General features: G+C 41.8%; 1 protein-coding gene across 1 annotated transcript; it reads right to left on the bottom strand.

The window, feature by feature from the left end:
- Positions 1 to 47: 47 nt before the first annotated feature.
- Positions 48 to 17,528, bottom strand: LOC110845905 (atrial natriuretic peptide receptor 1). The gene is made up of 27 exons (XM_035852286.1): positions 16,915 to 17,528; positions 16,723 to 16,832; positions 16,163 to 16,218; positions 15,991 to 16,068; positions 12,688 to 12,844; positions 12,468 to 12,587; positions 12,222 to 12,331; positions 11,674 to 11,865; positions 11,457 to 11,592; positions 11,068 to 11,159; positions 10,617 to 10,706; positions 9,622 to 9,758; positions 8,604 to 8,691; positions 7,949 to 8,056; positions 7,798 to 7,878; positions 7,447 to 7,653; positions 6,946 to 7,105; positions 6,709 to 6,861; positions 6,080 to 6,248; positions 5,778 to 5,901; positions 5,686 to 5,711; positions 5,476 to 5,599; positions 3,769 to 3,837; positions 3,523 to 3,697; positions 3,194 to 3,292; positions 2,702 to 2,781; positions 48 to 2,573 (listed from the first exon to the last, which is right to left on the bottom strand). The coding sequence occupies exons 1-27, from the start codon at positions 17,424 to 17,426 to the stop codon at positions 2,337 to 2,339; spliced, it is 3,690 nt and encodes a 1,229-aa protein (XP_035708179.1). The 5' UTR covers positions 17,427 to 17,528; the 3' UTR covers positions 48 to 2,336.
- Positions 17,529 to 17,759: the final 231 nt, after the last annotated feature.

Genomic DNA, 17,759 nt, shown 5'->3' with positions numbered 1-17,759 from the left:
GATTTTGAGACTGTGCTGGTTCTCGAGGTTGAGGTCGTCCTGGCTAAATTATAATTGGCGATGGACCGTGTTCACACGACCGGGATATAATAATGTCGGAGGTGGGGCCGGTGGGGGTGAAGATATTGAAACATTAATAAAAGTCGTTTGCTAATAAATACGAGGCAAAGTGAGACCTTACGATGGACCATGAACAGAATGAGTAGTGGTTCGCAGAGATGTTGTGTGTGCCTGCCATGGGTGCCAGCTCTGCATGAAATAAATCCATGTTCAGCATTTGTATGTACATTTACTTTTTTTATTGGTTAATTAAATCAATTATTCAATTAAAAAGTCAGAAAGCCAAAATCCAAATTCTTTATTTTCTTGCTAAAAAAATATACACAATTTTGTTTTATTGTTTTAGTCGTGAGTTTGGAAATAAATAAAAAAAGTCATTCAAAATTAAGCATATGAAGTATAATTAGTATCAATAAGAATTGTTTTTTATGCGAAATAAAGTTTAAAAAAATGTTAAACATACATATAATCATGATCCATTATTTTTTTTAAGATGTACGAAGATTATGAAAATCAGATGATTATGAAAATGTGGAAAATTCATAGCATGATTTTGGAATAGACGCATAATCTCATTGTTTCCTTTTTTATGTGAAGCATTGGGGGACCTCAGACACACTAAAAAATCGTCGCTTAGAATTTCGCTTCGTTTTTCGCTTATCGATAGTATGACCAAAAAGATGAAAATTGCAAAATTTTGTTCCGACTGGAGCTAACCGACCTTAACCCCACTTCTGAGAGAAGTTTCTGTTCGTTTACCCGGGAGCTCGCTTATCAGGAAGTAAGCGAAAAACGAAGCGAAATTCTAAGCGACGATTTTTTCGTGTGTCTGAGGTCCCCCATTATGTGATTGCTGACCACCCAGAATTCGGACCAACTCCGCCAGGGCGGTGTGAGCACCTATCGTGTCCGGCTGCCCGCCGGTGCTACTCATGCACCTACTTGAACTGATTTTTATCACGTCGTAGATTTTTCATCATATTATTCCAGAATTTTCTTCGTCAGCAAAGACAGCGTGGTGCTTTTCCTTCCAGATCATTCCACCTCCACGACTCGGCTCCACACCTCGTCGACCGAAAGTCAGAGTCCAGTCCATTTGGCCAAATCACTTTCAGGTCGTCCTCCGTTCGACGATGGGAACTTTTCACGCCTCCTCCCACTGGAAACTTCTTCCTTCTTATTTGGAAAGCATGACCCCCTTTAACACTGTCGTTAATTATAATCGACTGATAGAGGGGGTCGTGTTTTCCCGATAAGAACTCGCTACCGGACGGCTCCCTCCTTCATCGCCTTGTTTTCCTGTCGCCTTCAATCTCCTGGCGCTTGCGAGACGATGAGACCGTGCTGCAGATTTCCAATTTCCTCTTCATTAATCTGCTGCGCCGTCTCATTGTCTTGCTGGCGCTACAATCGTCGAAGGAAGTCAGCCCAATCTCAGCAAGTTTTCATCTCGCTCGTGGCGCTTGCGAGACCGTGGGACTGTTGTGTTTATTTCCTTCAATAATGAACACAACCCTTTCATGGTCTTGCTGGCGTTACAATCGTCAAGGATGGAGACCTGCGCGCCTTCAAGTCCAGCCCTTGCCAGTCAGATAAGTTTTCCTTTCGGTCGTCATCAACCTAGCTAGTGAGAATTTGTTCCTCTTTGGACCAGCTTACTATTTTTTGTAGTAACTGGGCCTTAGAGGTTCACCTTTTTGCTAGCACTACATCGTGATGATGGATGCCCCTTTCGTAAGATTTAATTACTTAACAATACTAGATCATTAGTATCAATACGCTTTAATACAACAATTCTTTAATCATGTTTCACTGTCAAAATAGCATTGGGTTGTTTAAATAAGTATTTCACATGTATATCTCTATCAATCATATGTATGTACACATTATATGCGAGTTCATTTGTAGATATCAATAAAAATAAGAGGATACTATAAATTTAACCATTTAATAATTGTACAATTTGGCTCGGAATGTTGCACACCATCACACTTCGTATTTCACCACGCACTGCACTGCACGCAATGAATGCACCTTTTTTTCGGCATGGGGTGACCCTTCATTCATCGGAGCACCACGGGGTAAAAAAAGGGCTCTTCCATCCAACCACGTTCCTAAGGATGGCATAGTCACTTGACAACAGGTGGCTCGTAGGGTCACAGTAGTCCTAATAATACTAAAGATTGACGTCTCAAGTTATTTGTGATCTCATTGTCCCTCCGCGTCCGCCCACTTGGTCTCGATTTGACATCACGAATGGGCTATTTCTGTCACAACTATTCGTCAGAGGCCGGTGTGACTGAAATGGTGAAGATTGGGGGCGAGTTGGTCGACGGGGAGTGACAATGGAGGTGTGGGGGAGGCGGTGGTTGGTGGTGATTGACACTGCACTTTGTTTGAATGGACTCCTTGGAACCGGACGAGTGCATCTTTTGGGCCCGTTGCCACTGACCGTCGTCGTCACAACCGTCCAACCAGTACGTTTTCATGGCTCCTTTCCCTTTCAGTAAGACCTGAAAGAGAAAGCTATGATATCATCATTGGCTAATCATAACCTCGCTAAAAAGCTAACTTCCATTTACAACTGCTGATCGATAAGGTTGGTTAAGTTATCTGAATGTACAGATCTGTATGTACTGACCTCTCCTCTGGGCGAGAGATGAAATCCTGTCGCTTTCTCGAGAGCGTCTGCAGTCGTACTGGAGACGTGAATTTTCAAAGCTGAAATAGAAATTGATATGTTGGTTATTAGTCTCATCGTGTCATATCATTTCTTGTGTGTATGTACACTCTTAGAAAACTGGTATTAAATCATTACTGGCCAGAGTACGTATATGACTCTACCGGCACGGTAATCACGAGCATTACCGTTCAGTAATGTTGTGCTAATTACAAAAGGACCACTAAGAAAGAAACTACTACCAATCCGGTAGGAAGTTATCACCAAATCAATACAAATACAGAGTATGTATATATCTGACAGATTTTTAACAGTGTAGCAGGAAGGGCAAGACGGAACTTCACGTCCAGCCAAGTTTCTCATAAAATCTCAAATTCCCCAAATACCAAATCTTAACAGAAATTACTACAACAATATTGAGTTGATATATAAGTGCACAAAATTTGTACTCACGTGCCCCAGAACTTTCCATTCTTGACGAGGTATTCACCGTGTCGCCAAACAAGCAGTAGTGTGGCATCCGGTGTCCTACAACTCCGGCACAAATTGGTCCTGTTACAGAAAGAGCCCAATAAGAAAGACACCAAATACGCCATATGACACATATGTACGGTGTATGTGTAAACACAAAGAAATAGTTTTTTCCTCCAGTAAAAAAAACCTATTCCTGGGGAAAACTTTTTTCCCCGGAAAGAGCGTCCCATCAAAAAAATTCTTCAACTTTGCCTACTCTCTTGGAGGATATGATATCATGATTGAATTTCTCTGCACGAAGCACCAACCTGTATGAATTCCTATCCTAATTTGCAGTTGTTCATCAGGCAAGTGTCCGATCTCAAAGTTTTTTACGGCGTCTAACACGGCCAAGGACAAGTAGGCAATTTCCGTCACGTGCAGATCCCCGTTTCGTTGAGGGGCTCCAGACACGACGAGATACGCGTCCCCAATAGTTTCCACCTTTTAGTGTAATAATTAAGGAGAAAAACAAAACAGTTGAATATTTATCCAAAAATGTCGCGATAAATTACCTTGTAAGCATCAAAACCGTCCAAAATCCCGTCAAAAGTTCCGTACAAGTTGTTTAGAAAATCAACAACCTAGAAATTATAAGAAAATTGTACTAATTTCTTATTGATAATTGCAATATGCAAAACAATGCATACATCAGAATCATATAACCATAAATAAAACGTGGAAAAATTTGCTTCTTTTTAAGACACACTTCTACACGTAGTGCCAAATAGTTAGCCAAACATTTTGAAACCATTGGATTTAAATTGCATCAATTACTCAGTGTAAAAAGTTGTGCAGAATAAATATGTCACAGCCTGGCCTGGCCTGTCACAAACCTTGAAACGAGTCCGTCTCAGAGGACCGAATTGCCCCAGAGGAGCGATTTGTGTCCCAAACCCATTGATGAACGGATCGAGTTGAGATTTCTCGCCACACACACACGCATTCGCCTTTATGTTATCAACGTTTGAAGTAAATTACTCCCTGAATTGGTTGCCTGTATTTATTTATTTATTTATTGACCCTTTTAGCCCCGTGTCTGCCTATCTATCCACCTGTCTCTTATGTAGCTCAACGTGGTGGGCAGCGTGTGTGTGTTATTGGTAGGCAGCAAGTCCATGGAAATGAGAGAGAGAGACAAAGTAAATGGAATCTGGATAATTACTGCTGAGACATACGAGAGGAGGAGGAGGAGGAGAAAGCAGCAAAGCCATGCACATCGTGGGCATCTCATCATTACGACAGAATGGCAAGGAATTAACGAGATCAACGGAAAGTTCAATTAAAAGTTGGGCCCAAAGTGGGAAGCAGCAGAAGCAGCAAATGAATAAAAACTTGTTTTGCTTCTGACTTAACTCAACTGTCTGATTTCTCGGAAAGAAGAAGTGTTTTTGATGATTTTCTGCATCACTAGTTGCCCCGCCTACTCCGTACACACGGTCCTCTTATCCGACCAGGGTTAGTTAGCCAGACTTTGTTGGGTGAGCATTGTGTCTCACATCGCATCACACGGAAGAATCAATGTTCTCTTGTGATAGAAGAAGATTCCTTCTTCTCTATCACAACAAATCTAGATTAACATTTCTCTTCTCTGCTTCTTTGATGCACTTGAAACTAATTTTATGAGAAGCGGCATCGGCGGAAGGCAGAAAAGCCTAATCTCACGAGGAAAAGGAGAGACTATGAATGCATACAGACAGACATAACAGGGAGGGGAAAAATACTTGGTCAAAATACAGTATTTTGAGCTCCGTTCTTCCCAGGGTTTAGAGTTGTAGGGGTGTTACACCCACAAAAAGACGAGAATCTACGTGGAGCCATACGAAAATATAGGTTTTGTGAAGAACTTAACCTTTAATCGCGCTCAAAATACTTATTTTTAGAAAATCTTCAAAGCAAATGATTCTGACAGCGATAAAAAAGTTAATTTCTTTACAAAACCCATATTTTCGTATGCCTGTTGCTTTCTCCACCTAGATTTTCGTCTTTTTGTGGGTGTAACACCCCTGGAAATCCACACCCTGGGAAGAACAGAGCTCAAAATACCGTATTTTAAAAAAGTATTTTGGTCATCTCTGATATGTACATAAGCCCGGAGGGAGATGATGAGACTAAATCCACTGGTAACTCTATATCCCATTTACTATAGATAACTACTACTCACTTTGAACTTGAAGTTCGCCTCATCACTAAAATAATATGCTTCACTTGTACGAACGAACCTGTATCGGCGTCGACTGTGCACAGATGGATGTGAATCCGACAATGTCGCTGAAGTAGATAGTGACTGCATCAAACGATTCGGGGACAACGGTCTCTCCCCGCAAAAGCTGCTCCGCAACTTGTCTGCGTGTTAAGGAGTTTAATTTACTCAAAATTACACAACTTTTCGACATGGAGAGAGAGAGAGAGAAAAGAGAGAGAAAACGTACCGTGGCAGGACTTGGTAGAGGAGATCCTTAAAAAGTTTGGATCAAATTTAGCCATATTTTTACATCATTTTTCTATATTTTGGATTAATTACTTCCGAACGCCGTTTCTCCTGTTCCAATTCTCTGGTCTTATCTTCCACGAGAACTTCCAAGTGGAGGGCATGCTGTTCGAGACGGCGTAACAAGTCGTCCACCAGACTGACGGTGCCTGCTCCCCTGAAGAATAGTCAATCATTTAGGTGCACTTTTCCATGAAAAATGTCGCTTTAACAAGCAGGTCACATATTTATTCAGTGTCGTGGTGGCAAAGTAACCTTCGCATGTCGAACACCCCAACGTGACCGTGCATCTTAAAGAATTGAATTTCTTCAAGATCTTTCCATACATAACTTACTTCATTAATCTTTTAAGGATGGTTTTGATCGAGGAGAAATCTGGGCGGTCGTCCGGACTTTGTGCCCAACAGTTCTGCATTAAATTCCGAACTTCAACAGGTCCCGTTTCCTCCGTGATTTCGGGACGGAACGGTGGGTCGGATGAGGCAGCTACTTGGCCAATAATTTCTAAGGGGGACACATGAGATGTACGTACAATGGATGTCTTACTTATGGAGGTCTCCCAACGTATGCTACCCGATTTTGGTCAAATTAGTGTCAATCGATCGCAGATTTGATTAACATGAAATTTGCGAAAGACACGATCTGCCAATGGGCATGTTTGGCAGAGATATTTGCATCCAAAGAGGAGAAAGTTGACAAATTATACACTTTGCAAATTTACTGCGCTATTTCTCCTCTTGCAAAGTCTATAATTTGTCAGCTTTCTCCTCTTCGGATGCAAATATCTCTGCAAAACGTGACCATTGACAGATCGTGTCTTTCGCAAATTTCATGCTACTTAGATTTGCGATCGATTGGCAACTATTTGGTCAAAATCGGAAAGCCTACGCTGGGAGGCTTCCATTGTTAGCCGTCACATGTAATTGCAGGATTTCCTTTAGATTTTTTCCAATTTCTTCCTTACCTTCCGGACTGAGGGAGTGGAAGGTGGAGTAGGGCAACGCTCTCAAGGCCACCTCGTACAAAATAATCCCAAAGCTGTACACATCCCCCTTGAGGGACACGCGCTCCGTGCTGTTCGTAGCCACTAAATGTTCAGGAGAAAGCCAGAGCATTTCTAAAGGAAGGAAAGATCCACCTTTTACTACGAAATTGGGCAATGTTTATCCCGGAAATTGCATAATATTATGTACGAACGAACTTAAATATCTGTCGGCATCGAGGGGCTCACACTTTTGAAAGCTGAGGATCGTGTGGAGACTAAAATCCGTAATTTTGACGACAAATCTTGCATCCACGAGACATTTGGAGGATGAAAGGCGCCCGTGCGGACCGATATTGGAGTGGAGAAAGTTCATGCCCTAGATAAACAGAGAAGTTATGGGCGTAATCACGTCGAAAGCGGTGCAACCGAAATTTTACGGTGTGTTTGGTTTAGCAAAAAAAAAATTGCGAAATATATATTGCGAAAAATATTTTCCAAAAAAATCCACATCCCAATTTTCCTATATAAGCAAATCTGATTTTTCGTATCAACCCAAAAATCTAAAAGTTACTTTACTCCACTCAATTGGCAAAGTATTTAACGTGAGTACGCCAAATATGGTGGCTGAGGAGTGAGCCCAAGCTTCGCAAGTGTCGGAACTAGTGTCACTCACTCAGTCAGGGGTGAAAGCAAGCGTAAAAAGAGGCAAAACCATACATGAACAATGTCGGAAATGAGTGAGAGTCTGAAGGGCCAGTCCAAGTGGATGTGCACGTTGAGCAGGACGTCTCTCAGCGATCCTCGAGAACAGTACTCGGTGAGGAAGAGGATTTGGTCATACTTTTCCGACATGCTTTTCGAGTCGGACGAGCTCAGACATATGCCAACGAGACGGGCTACATTTTCATGCTGTAAATCCCGCACCTGGAAGTACGTGTGAGGACATAAGTTCAATCCTAAAACCACTCTTAATCAGGTCAAGTGCATGTTTGGCATTAGCTCCGAGTAGGTAAACACAGATTGTGGAGTGGAATTGAAATCCAATCCTGAATCAGAGACCAAACCTACCTGCCGGATCTCGGAAATGATATGCTTCGTAAACTCGATCCGTTTGAAGAGCGTGATTCTTCTGAGAGCAACTTGAACACCCTGTAGCGCAGAATTCAGTTAGTTAGTGTTGCCCTCACAGTTTATTAAAGGTGTCCAAGCGCGGACTCACTTTATAGATCGCCGTAGGGACGAAGGTAACCTGTCCGCCGACGCCCGTCCCCAGGGACAGGGAACCTCGCGAACTTTCCTTCTCCTCCGTGGCCGGTCTGCTGGCTGACTAATCGAGAAATCATTAAAAATTCATTATTCTCTGCCTCCCATCCAAAACAGGATTCTCCATCCGCCAGCCAGCCAGCCTCTCTTTTCTCCGTCGGATTTGCATACCATGTGCATAACAACGCTCGTCGTGGTGAGCATTGTGTGAAGAGAAAGCTTTGTCACGGTTGATCGAAACCGTGGCGAAGGCTTGTCGGCTTTAAGATGTGGACAGGGTTCGCATTCCGGTACGAGTTTTTTGTCGCGTAGTGTTTGCTACACCTATTTTTTGATACTTGTAAATTTAAAGGTGACAAAAACACCCAATTTTTGAAGTAATTACAAAAACATGCAGAGTACATATTTGTGAAACCCTGTATTCACAAATTGCTCCATATCTCATCCTCCTCCCATTTCGGGGATACATACTGTGTGAGATAAGGTATTTTTACCTTGGGGCAAAACGAGACTGTGAGACGACTCGACGACGGAGAAAGTAAACACGGACGACGGGAAACTTTCTTTCCACACTTTGCTCTCTAAAGATTCCTCCACTTGCGTTCGCTTACCTTGGATTCGCCACTGTTGTCGACGGTGATTTCTTCAGGGACTATTCTCCACTTGGTGCTCGAAGCCGCCTCAACTTCCCTCACTCGTCTAAATATAAATGATTGTCAACACATGGAGGAGATTACGGGAGGATTGTGCAAAATAAAATGTCATCTCCATTTATTTTACTCGGGAATTTTCCATGTATAACAAATAAGAAGTACAATACGTAAATTTCTCCCCGTCCAATTATCAAAAACTCGATTTGCGTCATGTTTTCGTTTAAAAGTGGGACTTTTCGTATAAAAAAAGAACCTACGACAAATCGGTAAACACGGACGGATTGGAGTCCTATTTTCCTCGTGATTGGTTTGAAAGTCTGGTTTTAATTTATATTCTGATAGAGATATAAAGCGTGGTGGATTCTGAGAATATCAAAGCTCAGGGTTTCGCTGTGGTTGCTTAATCATTGTCCAAAATCGGTTTTAACCAGTTTTGGCCAGTGAATTTTGCACGTCCAAATTGTCCAAAATAGAAAATGGGGTAAAATGTTAAACGTCGTTCTATTGTTGAATTTTTAGATAATCTGTTGACGTATATGGAATCTCCCATTAATTTCGACCATTTTGGTGTGTAATTCGGCCTGATTTAGAGAATTTCTCAATTTCTCATAAGGAAACATATTAAACAAAAGTTGTTCCAAATTTTGTCGTATTACAGACACACCGAAAATGCTCAAATTAATAGGAGATTAGTACATATCTGTGCATAGATTTGCAAAAAATCGTTAATAACTAACTTGTAGCATTTTGCCTCATTTTCCAATTTTGAACGCTTTTGGACATTTTGAACAGTTTTGGACCATGCCCAAATCCCAAAGTACTTTAGTACATCGAAAACGAACCACTACTATCTCGGAGAGAGAGAGTGGATAGGTGGGCAGGAGTACAAATGTTGATTTGCATGCGTGGAAAAATAACTAAATCGTAGGCAGAGGAGAGGGAAATTAATTGGAAGGATATGTGGAGGACGACTTACTTGTACACGTAGAGAACACCGATGGTTATGAGCATGAGGAAAATTCCAATTATGCCTGCAACGTAGGGCAAATAGAAGGACGAGGCTCGAGCTGCGATACACTTTTCATCATTTCCGGAAAATCCGCACTCCGGGATCTGCAACAAGTTATATTTTTATTCCCAACAATGTCCACGGACGAGAAGAAGGAGAAGAATTAAATGGATGGGAACAAGAAGAAGAAGAAGAAGGAAATGTAAAAAAATTCAAAGTGAGCTTAACCAGAATAATTTAATTTCGTGCAGAAAGCAAGTCTTTCTCTAGCGAAGAAAGGCTTCCTACGTAAGTATTTAAGCAGGGTTTCGTTGTGGTTTTAACCACGGTCCTAAACAGACGTCCAAAACCGAGTTTAACCAGCTTTGGACACCGAATTTTGACGTCTAAAATGTCCAAAATAGAAAGTGGGGCAAAATGTTACCAATTTTGGGCATTTTGGACGTCCGAAATTATTTTACACAGTTTTGGACACTTAGTTTTGGATGTCCAAAACGAAACACTGTATCTATTGACCAGTGAACGTCGTAAAAGATTTTTGAAATTTCACAAATTTAAGAAATTTTCGAAATTAGAATTCTATTCCAGTTTGTAAAAAGATAATTTCATGACTATTTTCGTGTAATTTCACCCTCGCCCATTTTGACGTGAATACACCCTCATGATGATGATGCAAGTATGCATGCAGATAAATTTGCATTTTTAGTAAAAACAAGACTGGATTATTGCCACGACGAGGCATGAATTGATTAAAGTATCATCACAGCGAACGAATGAATTGGAATGAATTTGTCGATATTTTTTCTCTCTCTTTACTTTCTCTCACTTTTTCTCATTGAGATTGAAATGGGTCCCATTCTCCTTCATGATATCTTTAAAGTTTGAAATTTGGGAGGACTTGTTGAGATACACACAACTCGCGACTCTTAGCTTTTAGGGTAGGGAAATAATAATGGGCTCACATCGGGAGGTGGTCCATTTCCTCCGGGCCATCGAATATGCCTGTTCGCCACGACGGAGAGCCCTTTGTGCGACACGAAATGTGCCACTACCTGTAATCGAACACCGAGGAGCCATTACTATCTCCACAAACAGCAGCCATGTACCACGAGCTCCTCTCAAAACACATTATCCCCGACGGAATCATCAACATATGGCCTCGCGGAGATGTAATCAAACCTTAAAAGCATTCCGCCACAGAACAACAGAAAACATTGATTTCACTTCAACGGATTTAGATTTAAATCAATCCGATCTGCTGAAGAAGGACAGAAGATTGACTCGTAATTTCTCGCATATGAACTCGTAGTGACACGACGCGATGATAATACCGTCTCTGTCAGCATTAGTGTCACGTTGACACGTTGACACTGCCGCCACTTTGGAGGGATAAAGATTTACATGGCACTTCACCTCAAACCTTCCCGTGGTTGGATTCATGTCAAGGATTGAAAACTCGCCGTCACGGTCCCCGTTCTCGTCGATTGTTACGTTCCCAGTGATTCCTAGAGTAAAAGGACTTAAAAGGTGTTACGGGTAAAACAAAACCAGTGCTTCGTTTCCGGCGGGTTTGCTACATTTCTTGCACTGCAAAGCAAGAAATGCGAGGTGCAAGAAACTACAAGAAACTGCATGAAATATGCACCATCCAGCCACTTGCAGTCGGTGAGAAGTAGTTTCTTGCGCCTTGCATTTCTTGCAGGTCAAAATAAAAAACACCACAAGAAACCACTTTCTTTCCCTTATTTCTTGTGGTTACTTGAACCCGAAACACTGAACGAAACCTGACTTTTTTTCCCCACCTTCAAACGACCTATTCCACATCCGCTGGGTGACATGTTTCCCATCCAGCATGTCCCCGTGCTCCGTGAGTGTCTCATTTAACGCCATTCCGAGCAGCATGACACCGTCGTAAAAAGCTCCAATGAAGAAATTGACCTGGGTAAAAGCCTCCCGCCGTGAGTATGGTCATGGTTTAATTAAGACGGTGATAATTACTATTATGCAAATGAGTCTAACCTCCTCATCGTCCGAGTACGAGGTGGAGTTGAAGGCCAGTTGGGCCTTGTGTTTCACCGTGCGGGAAAAGTTGCTCCATGTCGGGGACTTCGGCATGAGGAGGGAGATCGTCAGCAGGGCGCGGTACGATTCCTTCGCCGCGAGGTCGTTGGCGTCACCCTTCTGCCAAAAGTTCGTCTCACTTGGCTTGTTCTGAGGACAAAATGTATGCATTTCACTTTCTCCACGTTTTTCTGACATGGATGAATTTTGTTTTGCACGAATTGCACGAATTGCATGTGTTATTCAGTTTATCGCTATATAATTTGCATATTCGTATCATTATGCAAACTACGAGGAGATATAGTTATACGAGTCTAGCCTAACTTTGCGTTTTCTAAAATTTACTGGTGACATAATTTCAGTTATATAATGCAATGCAATGCATACTCGGTAATTACATTTGCCCCGCTTGTTTACTCGTCTTTGTCATGTCAGCCAATCCCTTAAAAAATTAATGAACAAGCCATGTCTGAGAGGAACAATGGTCCCCATTTTTTTAGTCTGACCTTGAACAACTCGACGTCCAAGAATGCCCACTCTCCGGACGTGTACCCTCTCGCGTGCGCTTTCAGCATGAACTCCCGCACCAAGTTTTCTTGCAAGGACAAGATCACGACTGGGATAAAAATAATAGTTTATAATTAGAACGACGCGTTATTAAGAAGAAGAAAAAGTTTTCCCTGCAGAAAATTAATCAATTTTCAACCAGACGATGAATAATTAGTTTTAGAAAAAGTTTGAAATTTACTTACTTCTCGCGTGGGCCGAAATTTCGCTGAGTGCTTCGTCCATGTCGGGCAAATGGGTGTCGTCAATGTCCTTTCCGTACACCTCGTAGTCCGCGTCTTTCAAACCGTTGATCAAAATTCGGCCTAATTGATCGTTAGTTAGTTAGTTAAGCGTCAGTGAGCAAGCGTGAATAATGGGTAATTCTATTATTATTCTTTTTAATATAAAGTGCATCCTTCGTACCGACGGTGAAGGAGAAGAGATCGTTTTTAGAGTACACGACGGCCAAATGTTTCCACTCGAACTTTTTGCAAATTGCGTCGAAAACGAGTTTAAGGCGACATTGGCAATACGAGAGTCTCGTCAGGGTTGGGTAGTCGGTCTTGTCGCCAAATACGCCCTGTGAAAGAGACAGAGGGAACTGTAGACTATGCAAATATTGTGTGAGGTAAGTTAAGTGTTTAGGTTTAAATTTGCATTTGGACAATGGCGTGGAGAACATGTCTAAAAGTTTGGGTGAAAGTAAGCAAGCAGGAGAAAGTGATGATAAGAGAACACGACCCATTTTACAAGATGCGATCTCTGTCTCTCTCTTTCTCTTTGTGTGGCAGTGGCCTCGGAAGCGTGGGGACAATGTCCTCGCATTTATTCGATGTCCCCATCATCTGCCCATGTTATACAAACCCCTTCCCCAAATGTCCCCGCATGTTCCCACGGCTTCCGCGGCCACTGTTGTGCTGTAAGGAATATGAGATTGTGTTTTACTTTCGTTGCGGTTGATAAGCAGTGTGCTACTCGTCGTCGTCGCCGTGATAAATAAGTCTGAACGACATTTTATTATTAAAAGATAGCAAAGTCTCGATTCTCACTTTTTTGGCGAGTTTCCGAATTTTTATAAAAACTGCAGTGAAATGTTGTTATTATGAGATGCATGCATGTTTTTCTTAAAGTTATGGAAATTTTGACCTCGAAATACACAATATCTGTATATTGATAAGAACGACAAGGGGTCGGAGAAATGCAGAGACAGGAAGTGTCACAAAATTTTGGGGGTTGAATATATAAAAATCAAATTAATACTGTCGTAGCAGATGGAAACTTCCTTTCACATTGTCTCAAGTAACTTTATTAAGTGGGGTCACCCGCTTATTGTGATCGTTTTGTCCGTCCGTCTGTAAACAGGATATCTCCAAAACGACTCAACACAATCAAACGCTGTTTTCGCTATAGTGCTTCTAATTTTTAGTTCTCGATTGACTTCGATAATGGGCTCAATCGGCCCACCCCCAAAGCGCGAGGGGGTCTGGTCCAAAATTAAATTAAATCTCAATTTTCATATGGTGTGTCATTTAAAGGAAATTTTACAGCGAAATCAACGCAGTAAATATTTTTGATCTCCAACGAACCCATGGCCCTGAGGATGAGGTCAAAGGTCATAAATCAGATCATTTTCTTATAGTGTCATTTTAAATTTTACTGTATGCCGTCACTTTTTTATGTTCGTTTGAGACGCTTTATTTATTCATTTAGTTCCCCACCAGACAATTGTTTGCTTGCGCATTTCATATTAAGAACGTGGTCTCAAAATGTGTCCCTATATTCCATTCTGCCGACACCAAGCTACCTTTGATTTCACCTCAATAAATCAATTACACATTCACATCTAACTAAATAATGCTGCCACGACGACCACCTTACACTTAAGAGGAAGCTGTTTGCCTCCTATAAAATAAATCCTAATTTACTCCTCCGACGATCCGATCCAAAAAGCAAAGCAATCCGAGTAACAGCTTTGCTTTTTTCCACAAAGAAGAGAAGAACCAACAACATGGTTGCATTTCCACATTGCGTGTCCTCCTACAGTGTCCTCCTTCGTACGGCTGGTAAGAAATTATTTTAGCTCAGAGTCATCCATCCAGGGTTCGAAAAATGAAATTTTCACAATTTTTTTGTGTAAGAAATTTGATGCGGTTTGAATTCGAGGTTTTTCGAACAACTGGTTAATTGCGTTTTTCTAACTGATAATTAAACACGTAGGATGAATATCAATGAAGCAAGGTTCGAAAAATGAGATTTTCAGAATTTTTTAAGTTGGATTTGATACGGTTTGAATTCGAGGTTTTTCGAACAACTGGTTAATTACCTTTTTAACTAATAATTAAACACATACGATGAATTTCAATGAAGTAAGGTTCGAAAAATGAGATTTTTAGACTTGTTTTAAGTTGGATTTGATACGATTTGAATTTGAGGTTTTCGACCAATTAGTTAATTAAGCTGTTACCTAACTAATCATTACATACGCGAGTCATAAAAAATCACAAAAAATGCAAGCATTCTTGTCCCCGAATGTGACTAGATTTCTGAAACCCTGTTGTGCCAGCATCTTCTTTTCCTCCTTTATAGCTTGCATCGCATCGCATCGCATCGCATCTCGCACGAGAAACTTTCCCCGTGTTTGTGTGTGTGTGTGTGTGTCTCAAAGAGAAAGCTGTATCTTTTCTGGTGGAGAAAGTGCACATGGTGTGTTTTGCACCATGAAGACCAGAAGACCGGACTCTGCTCACTCTTTGAACGACAATTAGAATTATAGGGTGGTGAAATTGGATTGGAATCACATTTACGAGACGGCAGGACAAGGACTTATTGCATGTCGACCTATAAAATAAAATCCGACATGGCTCCGTATTTACTAATTGGTTGGCTGACTAACGCTACGAAGCGAATATTGCTCCGAGTTTACTTTGCCATCATAAACTTTTGATTGAGCCATGACTGACCAAAATTGGGCTGGAATGTGGAGCTTAAATTTAAATAATTACTCTTATTGCTCAACTTTACGACGACGACGGCGAGAAGGAAGAAGGCAAGAAAGCAGATGGTTTGGCAGTCGCTCTCATTCATATGTCACATCCAGGGCGAGAGGAAGTTAGTTTTTGGCGACATTGCTGCTTTTCCTGCTGTAAGTTTGCCCATATAGTTAGGGTTTCGGTGTGGACGTCCAAACCCTTTTTGGACACTGTCCAGTCCAAAAGCGTCCAAAATAATTTTGGGCGTCCTAACTGTCCAACATTGGAAAATTGGGCAAAATGTTACTTTATTAACGAATTTCTTGCAAATATATGCACAGAATTTCCCATTAATGCTGAGCATTTTGGTGTGTATAATACCACGAAATTTGGAAGATCTTGTGTTTTCACAGGTTTTCATATGAGAAATTAAGAAATTTTCTAAACCATGCCTAATTACACACCAGAATGCTCAAAATTAATGGGAGATTACATACACGTCAACGGATTAGGGAAAGTTTCAATAGCAAAGGACGTGTAACACTTTCCCCATTTTCTATTTCGGGCACTTTTGGACATTTTGGCCGTCCAAGATTCGGTGTCAAAAACTGGTTAAGACCCGTTTTGGACTGCTAGTTTGGACAGTGTGAGTGATTAAAACCACAACGAAACCCTGCACAAAGTGTGTCCCACGATACATACACACGCTCTCGAAGGGGAGGAATGGAAGCCAACCATAATAATAATCCGGTCTTACCGTTGTATTAATTTTAAGTTTCTTATTAAGTCCTCCCATCAGTTTGTCACCCGCAACCTCGCTCTCCGTCGACGGTGGCTGTTTTTCGAGGGGAGAGAAAGATGAAAGGCGTGGTGGTACAAGAAAGAGTAATGAATTTTACGCTGTTAATACAACAAGAGAAGAACCTGACCTGATCTCCCAGTCCTGTAACAATGGGTATGTTCCAGTACGCACTCAGACGAGCCACTGAAAATAAATGCACCCTCGTAAATTCTTAATTTCGCACATGCATTATTTAGCACGGGGTGCGGTTATTCATGTCAAGCAAGCAAGCAAACATGGTGTAAAGGGCGGCGTGGTTTTTGAAATTTCTATAATACTCCCGGAATCATTTTGTAAAGTAGAATGACGTAAAATTTGCCAAATTTTTTAGCATAAATATATCATGATTTTAACAAATTCGGGTATGAAAATTAAGTGATTTTTGTTTACAAGTGTTCTCTCGTTTTGCAAAATAATTCATCCTGCCAAGTCTGCCTTATTTATTCTATTGCAAATTCTACTCCCTGACATGAGTAAGCCTATTACTCATTTACTTATTTATGAGGGAAACGTGACGTGCCACCACTGCCGGACTTTTTTGGTCTAATTAATCCCAACAAGTCTCTCTATCTTGCTTTGATGGCGGAATTAATTAAGCATTCGGGTGGAATTTTTTAGAAACAAATTGGAAAAAGACCACCATCGTACCAGGCTCCAAAGCGAATCCGCAAGCCGGTCCGATGAAGGCAATCACGTTGGACTTGAATCTCATGTCTGCAGCCAGTCCGGGCGTCAAGTTGTTGTCGCAGGATGGGTAGCTGTGTGTGTGCATGAGACGAATGCATGGCTCAGAGTTTTTTATATACGTAGAAAATTGACCGGATTATTTTTAAACCTCACCTGTTTTGCACTTTATTCAGCCGAATCTTGTGAGGACGGAGGTAAACTTCATTCACCGTTTCAAGCGCCATGTCGACAGCGGGGGCGCATTTTTCGAGGTCGAAACTCGACCCGGTCCCAGACACGAGGAGGACGCCGACATTGTAATGCGTGAAGCCCTGCTCCCACTCACCCACCCAGACGAGGTCACTTTCTCCCAGATTTTCCCCACCACCCGAACCACCACCCCCACTGATAATTACCACGCGATCTTTCGGGTTGCGGACGCGGCGGTGATGATACGGTTTACCCACGCGTGGCTCGAAATCACCACTAAAATGTGACGGGGGCGAAGAGTAGTATGCAAACTGTGACGGTATTGTTGACTCTTGGCTCTCATCGTCGAGATACTTGTCGCGAAAAACATGGCCTTCCGTCGACACAAAAACTGCGAGGAGGATGAGAAGCAGTGGGATACGTGATGTTAAAATGGAAGAACGCGTCACTCTACCACTAGGACAACTTTTCTCCATGTTTTCTAAATCAGGAAAGCGGAGGATAGTGGTGGAGAAAGTAAGTCAAACTACTGCAACCAGCAGCCACCATGGTTCGTGGAGAAATGAGCTCTTCTCGGATGTGAGATCCCGTTGTATGTACTGTGACTACATCCATCCATCCACTAAACCGGTACTCCGGGACGACGGACTTGAAGATGACTCTGATAGGACGCACACGTTCTTCTCTCGCGCAGCAGGATGGCCAAGTTGCTTGGCTCGCTGGTCTGTGGTGTCCTTAAATGTGAAGATAGTCGAGTAGGCGGATCTCCATGTGTCTCGGCACAAAAGGACGAGAAGAAAAAGAGTCAA

Source organism: Folsomia candida, unplaced genomic scaffold (assembly GCF_002217175.1).
Source record: "Folsomia candida strain VU population unplaced genomic scaffold, ASM221717v1 Fcan01_Sc001, whole genome shotgun sequence".
Lineage (NCBI taxonomy): Eukaryota > Metazoa > Arthropoda > Collembola > Entomobryomorpha > Isotomidae > Folsomia > Folsomia candida.
This window is presented reverse-complemented; position numbering and strand designations above follow the sequence as displayed.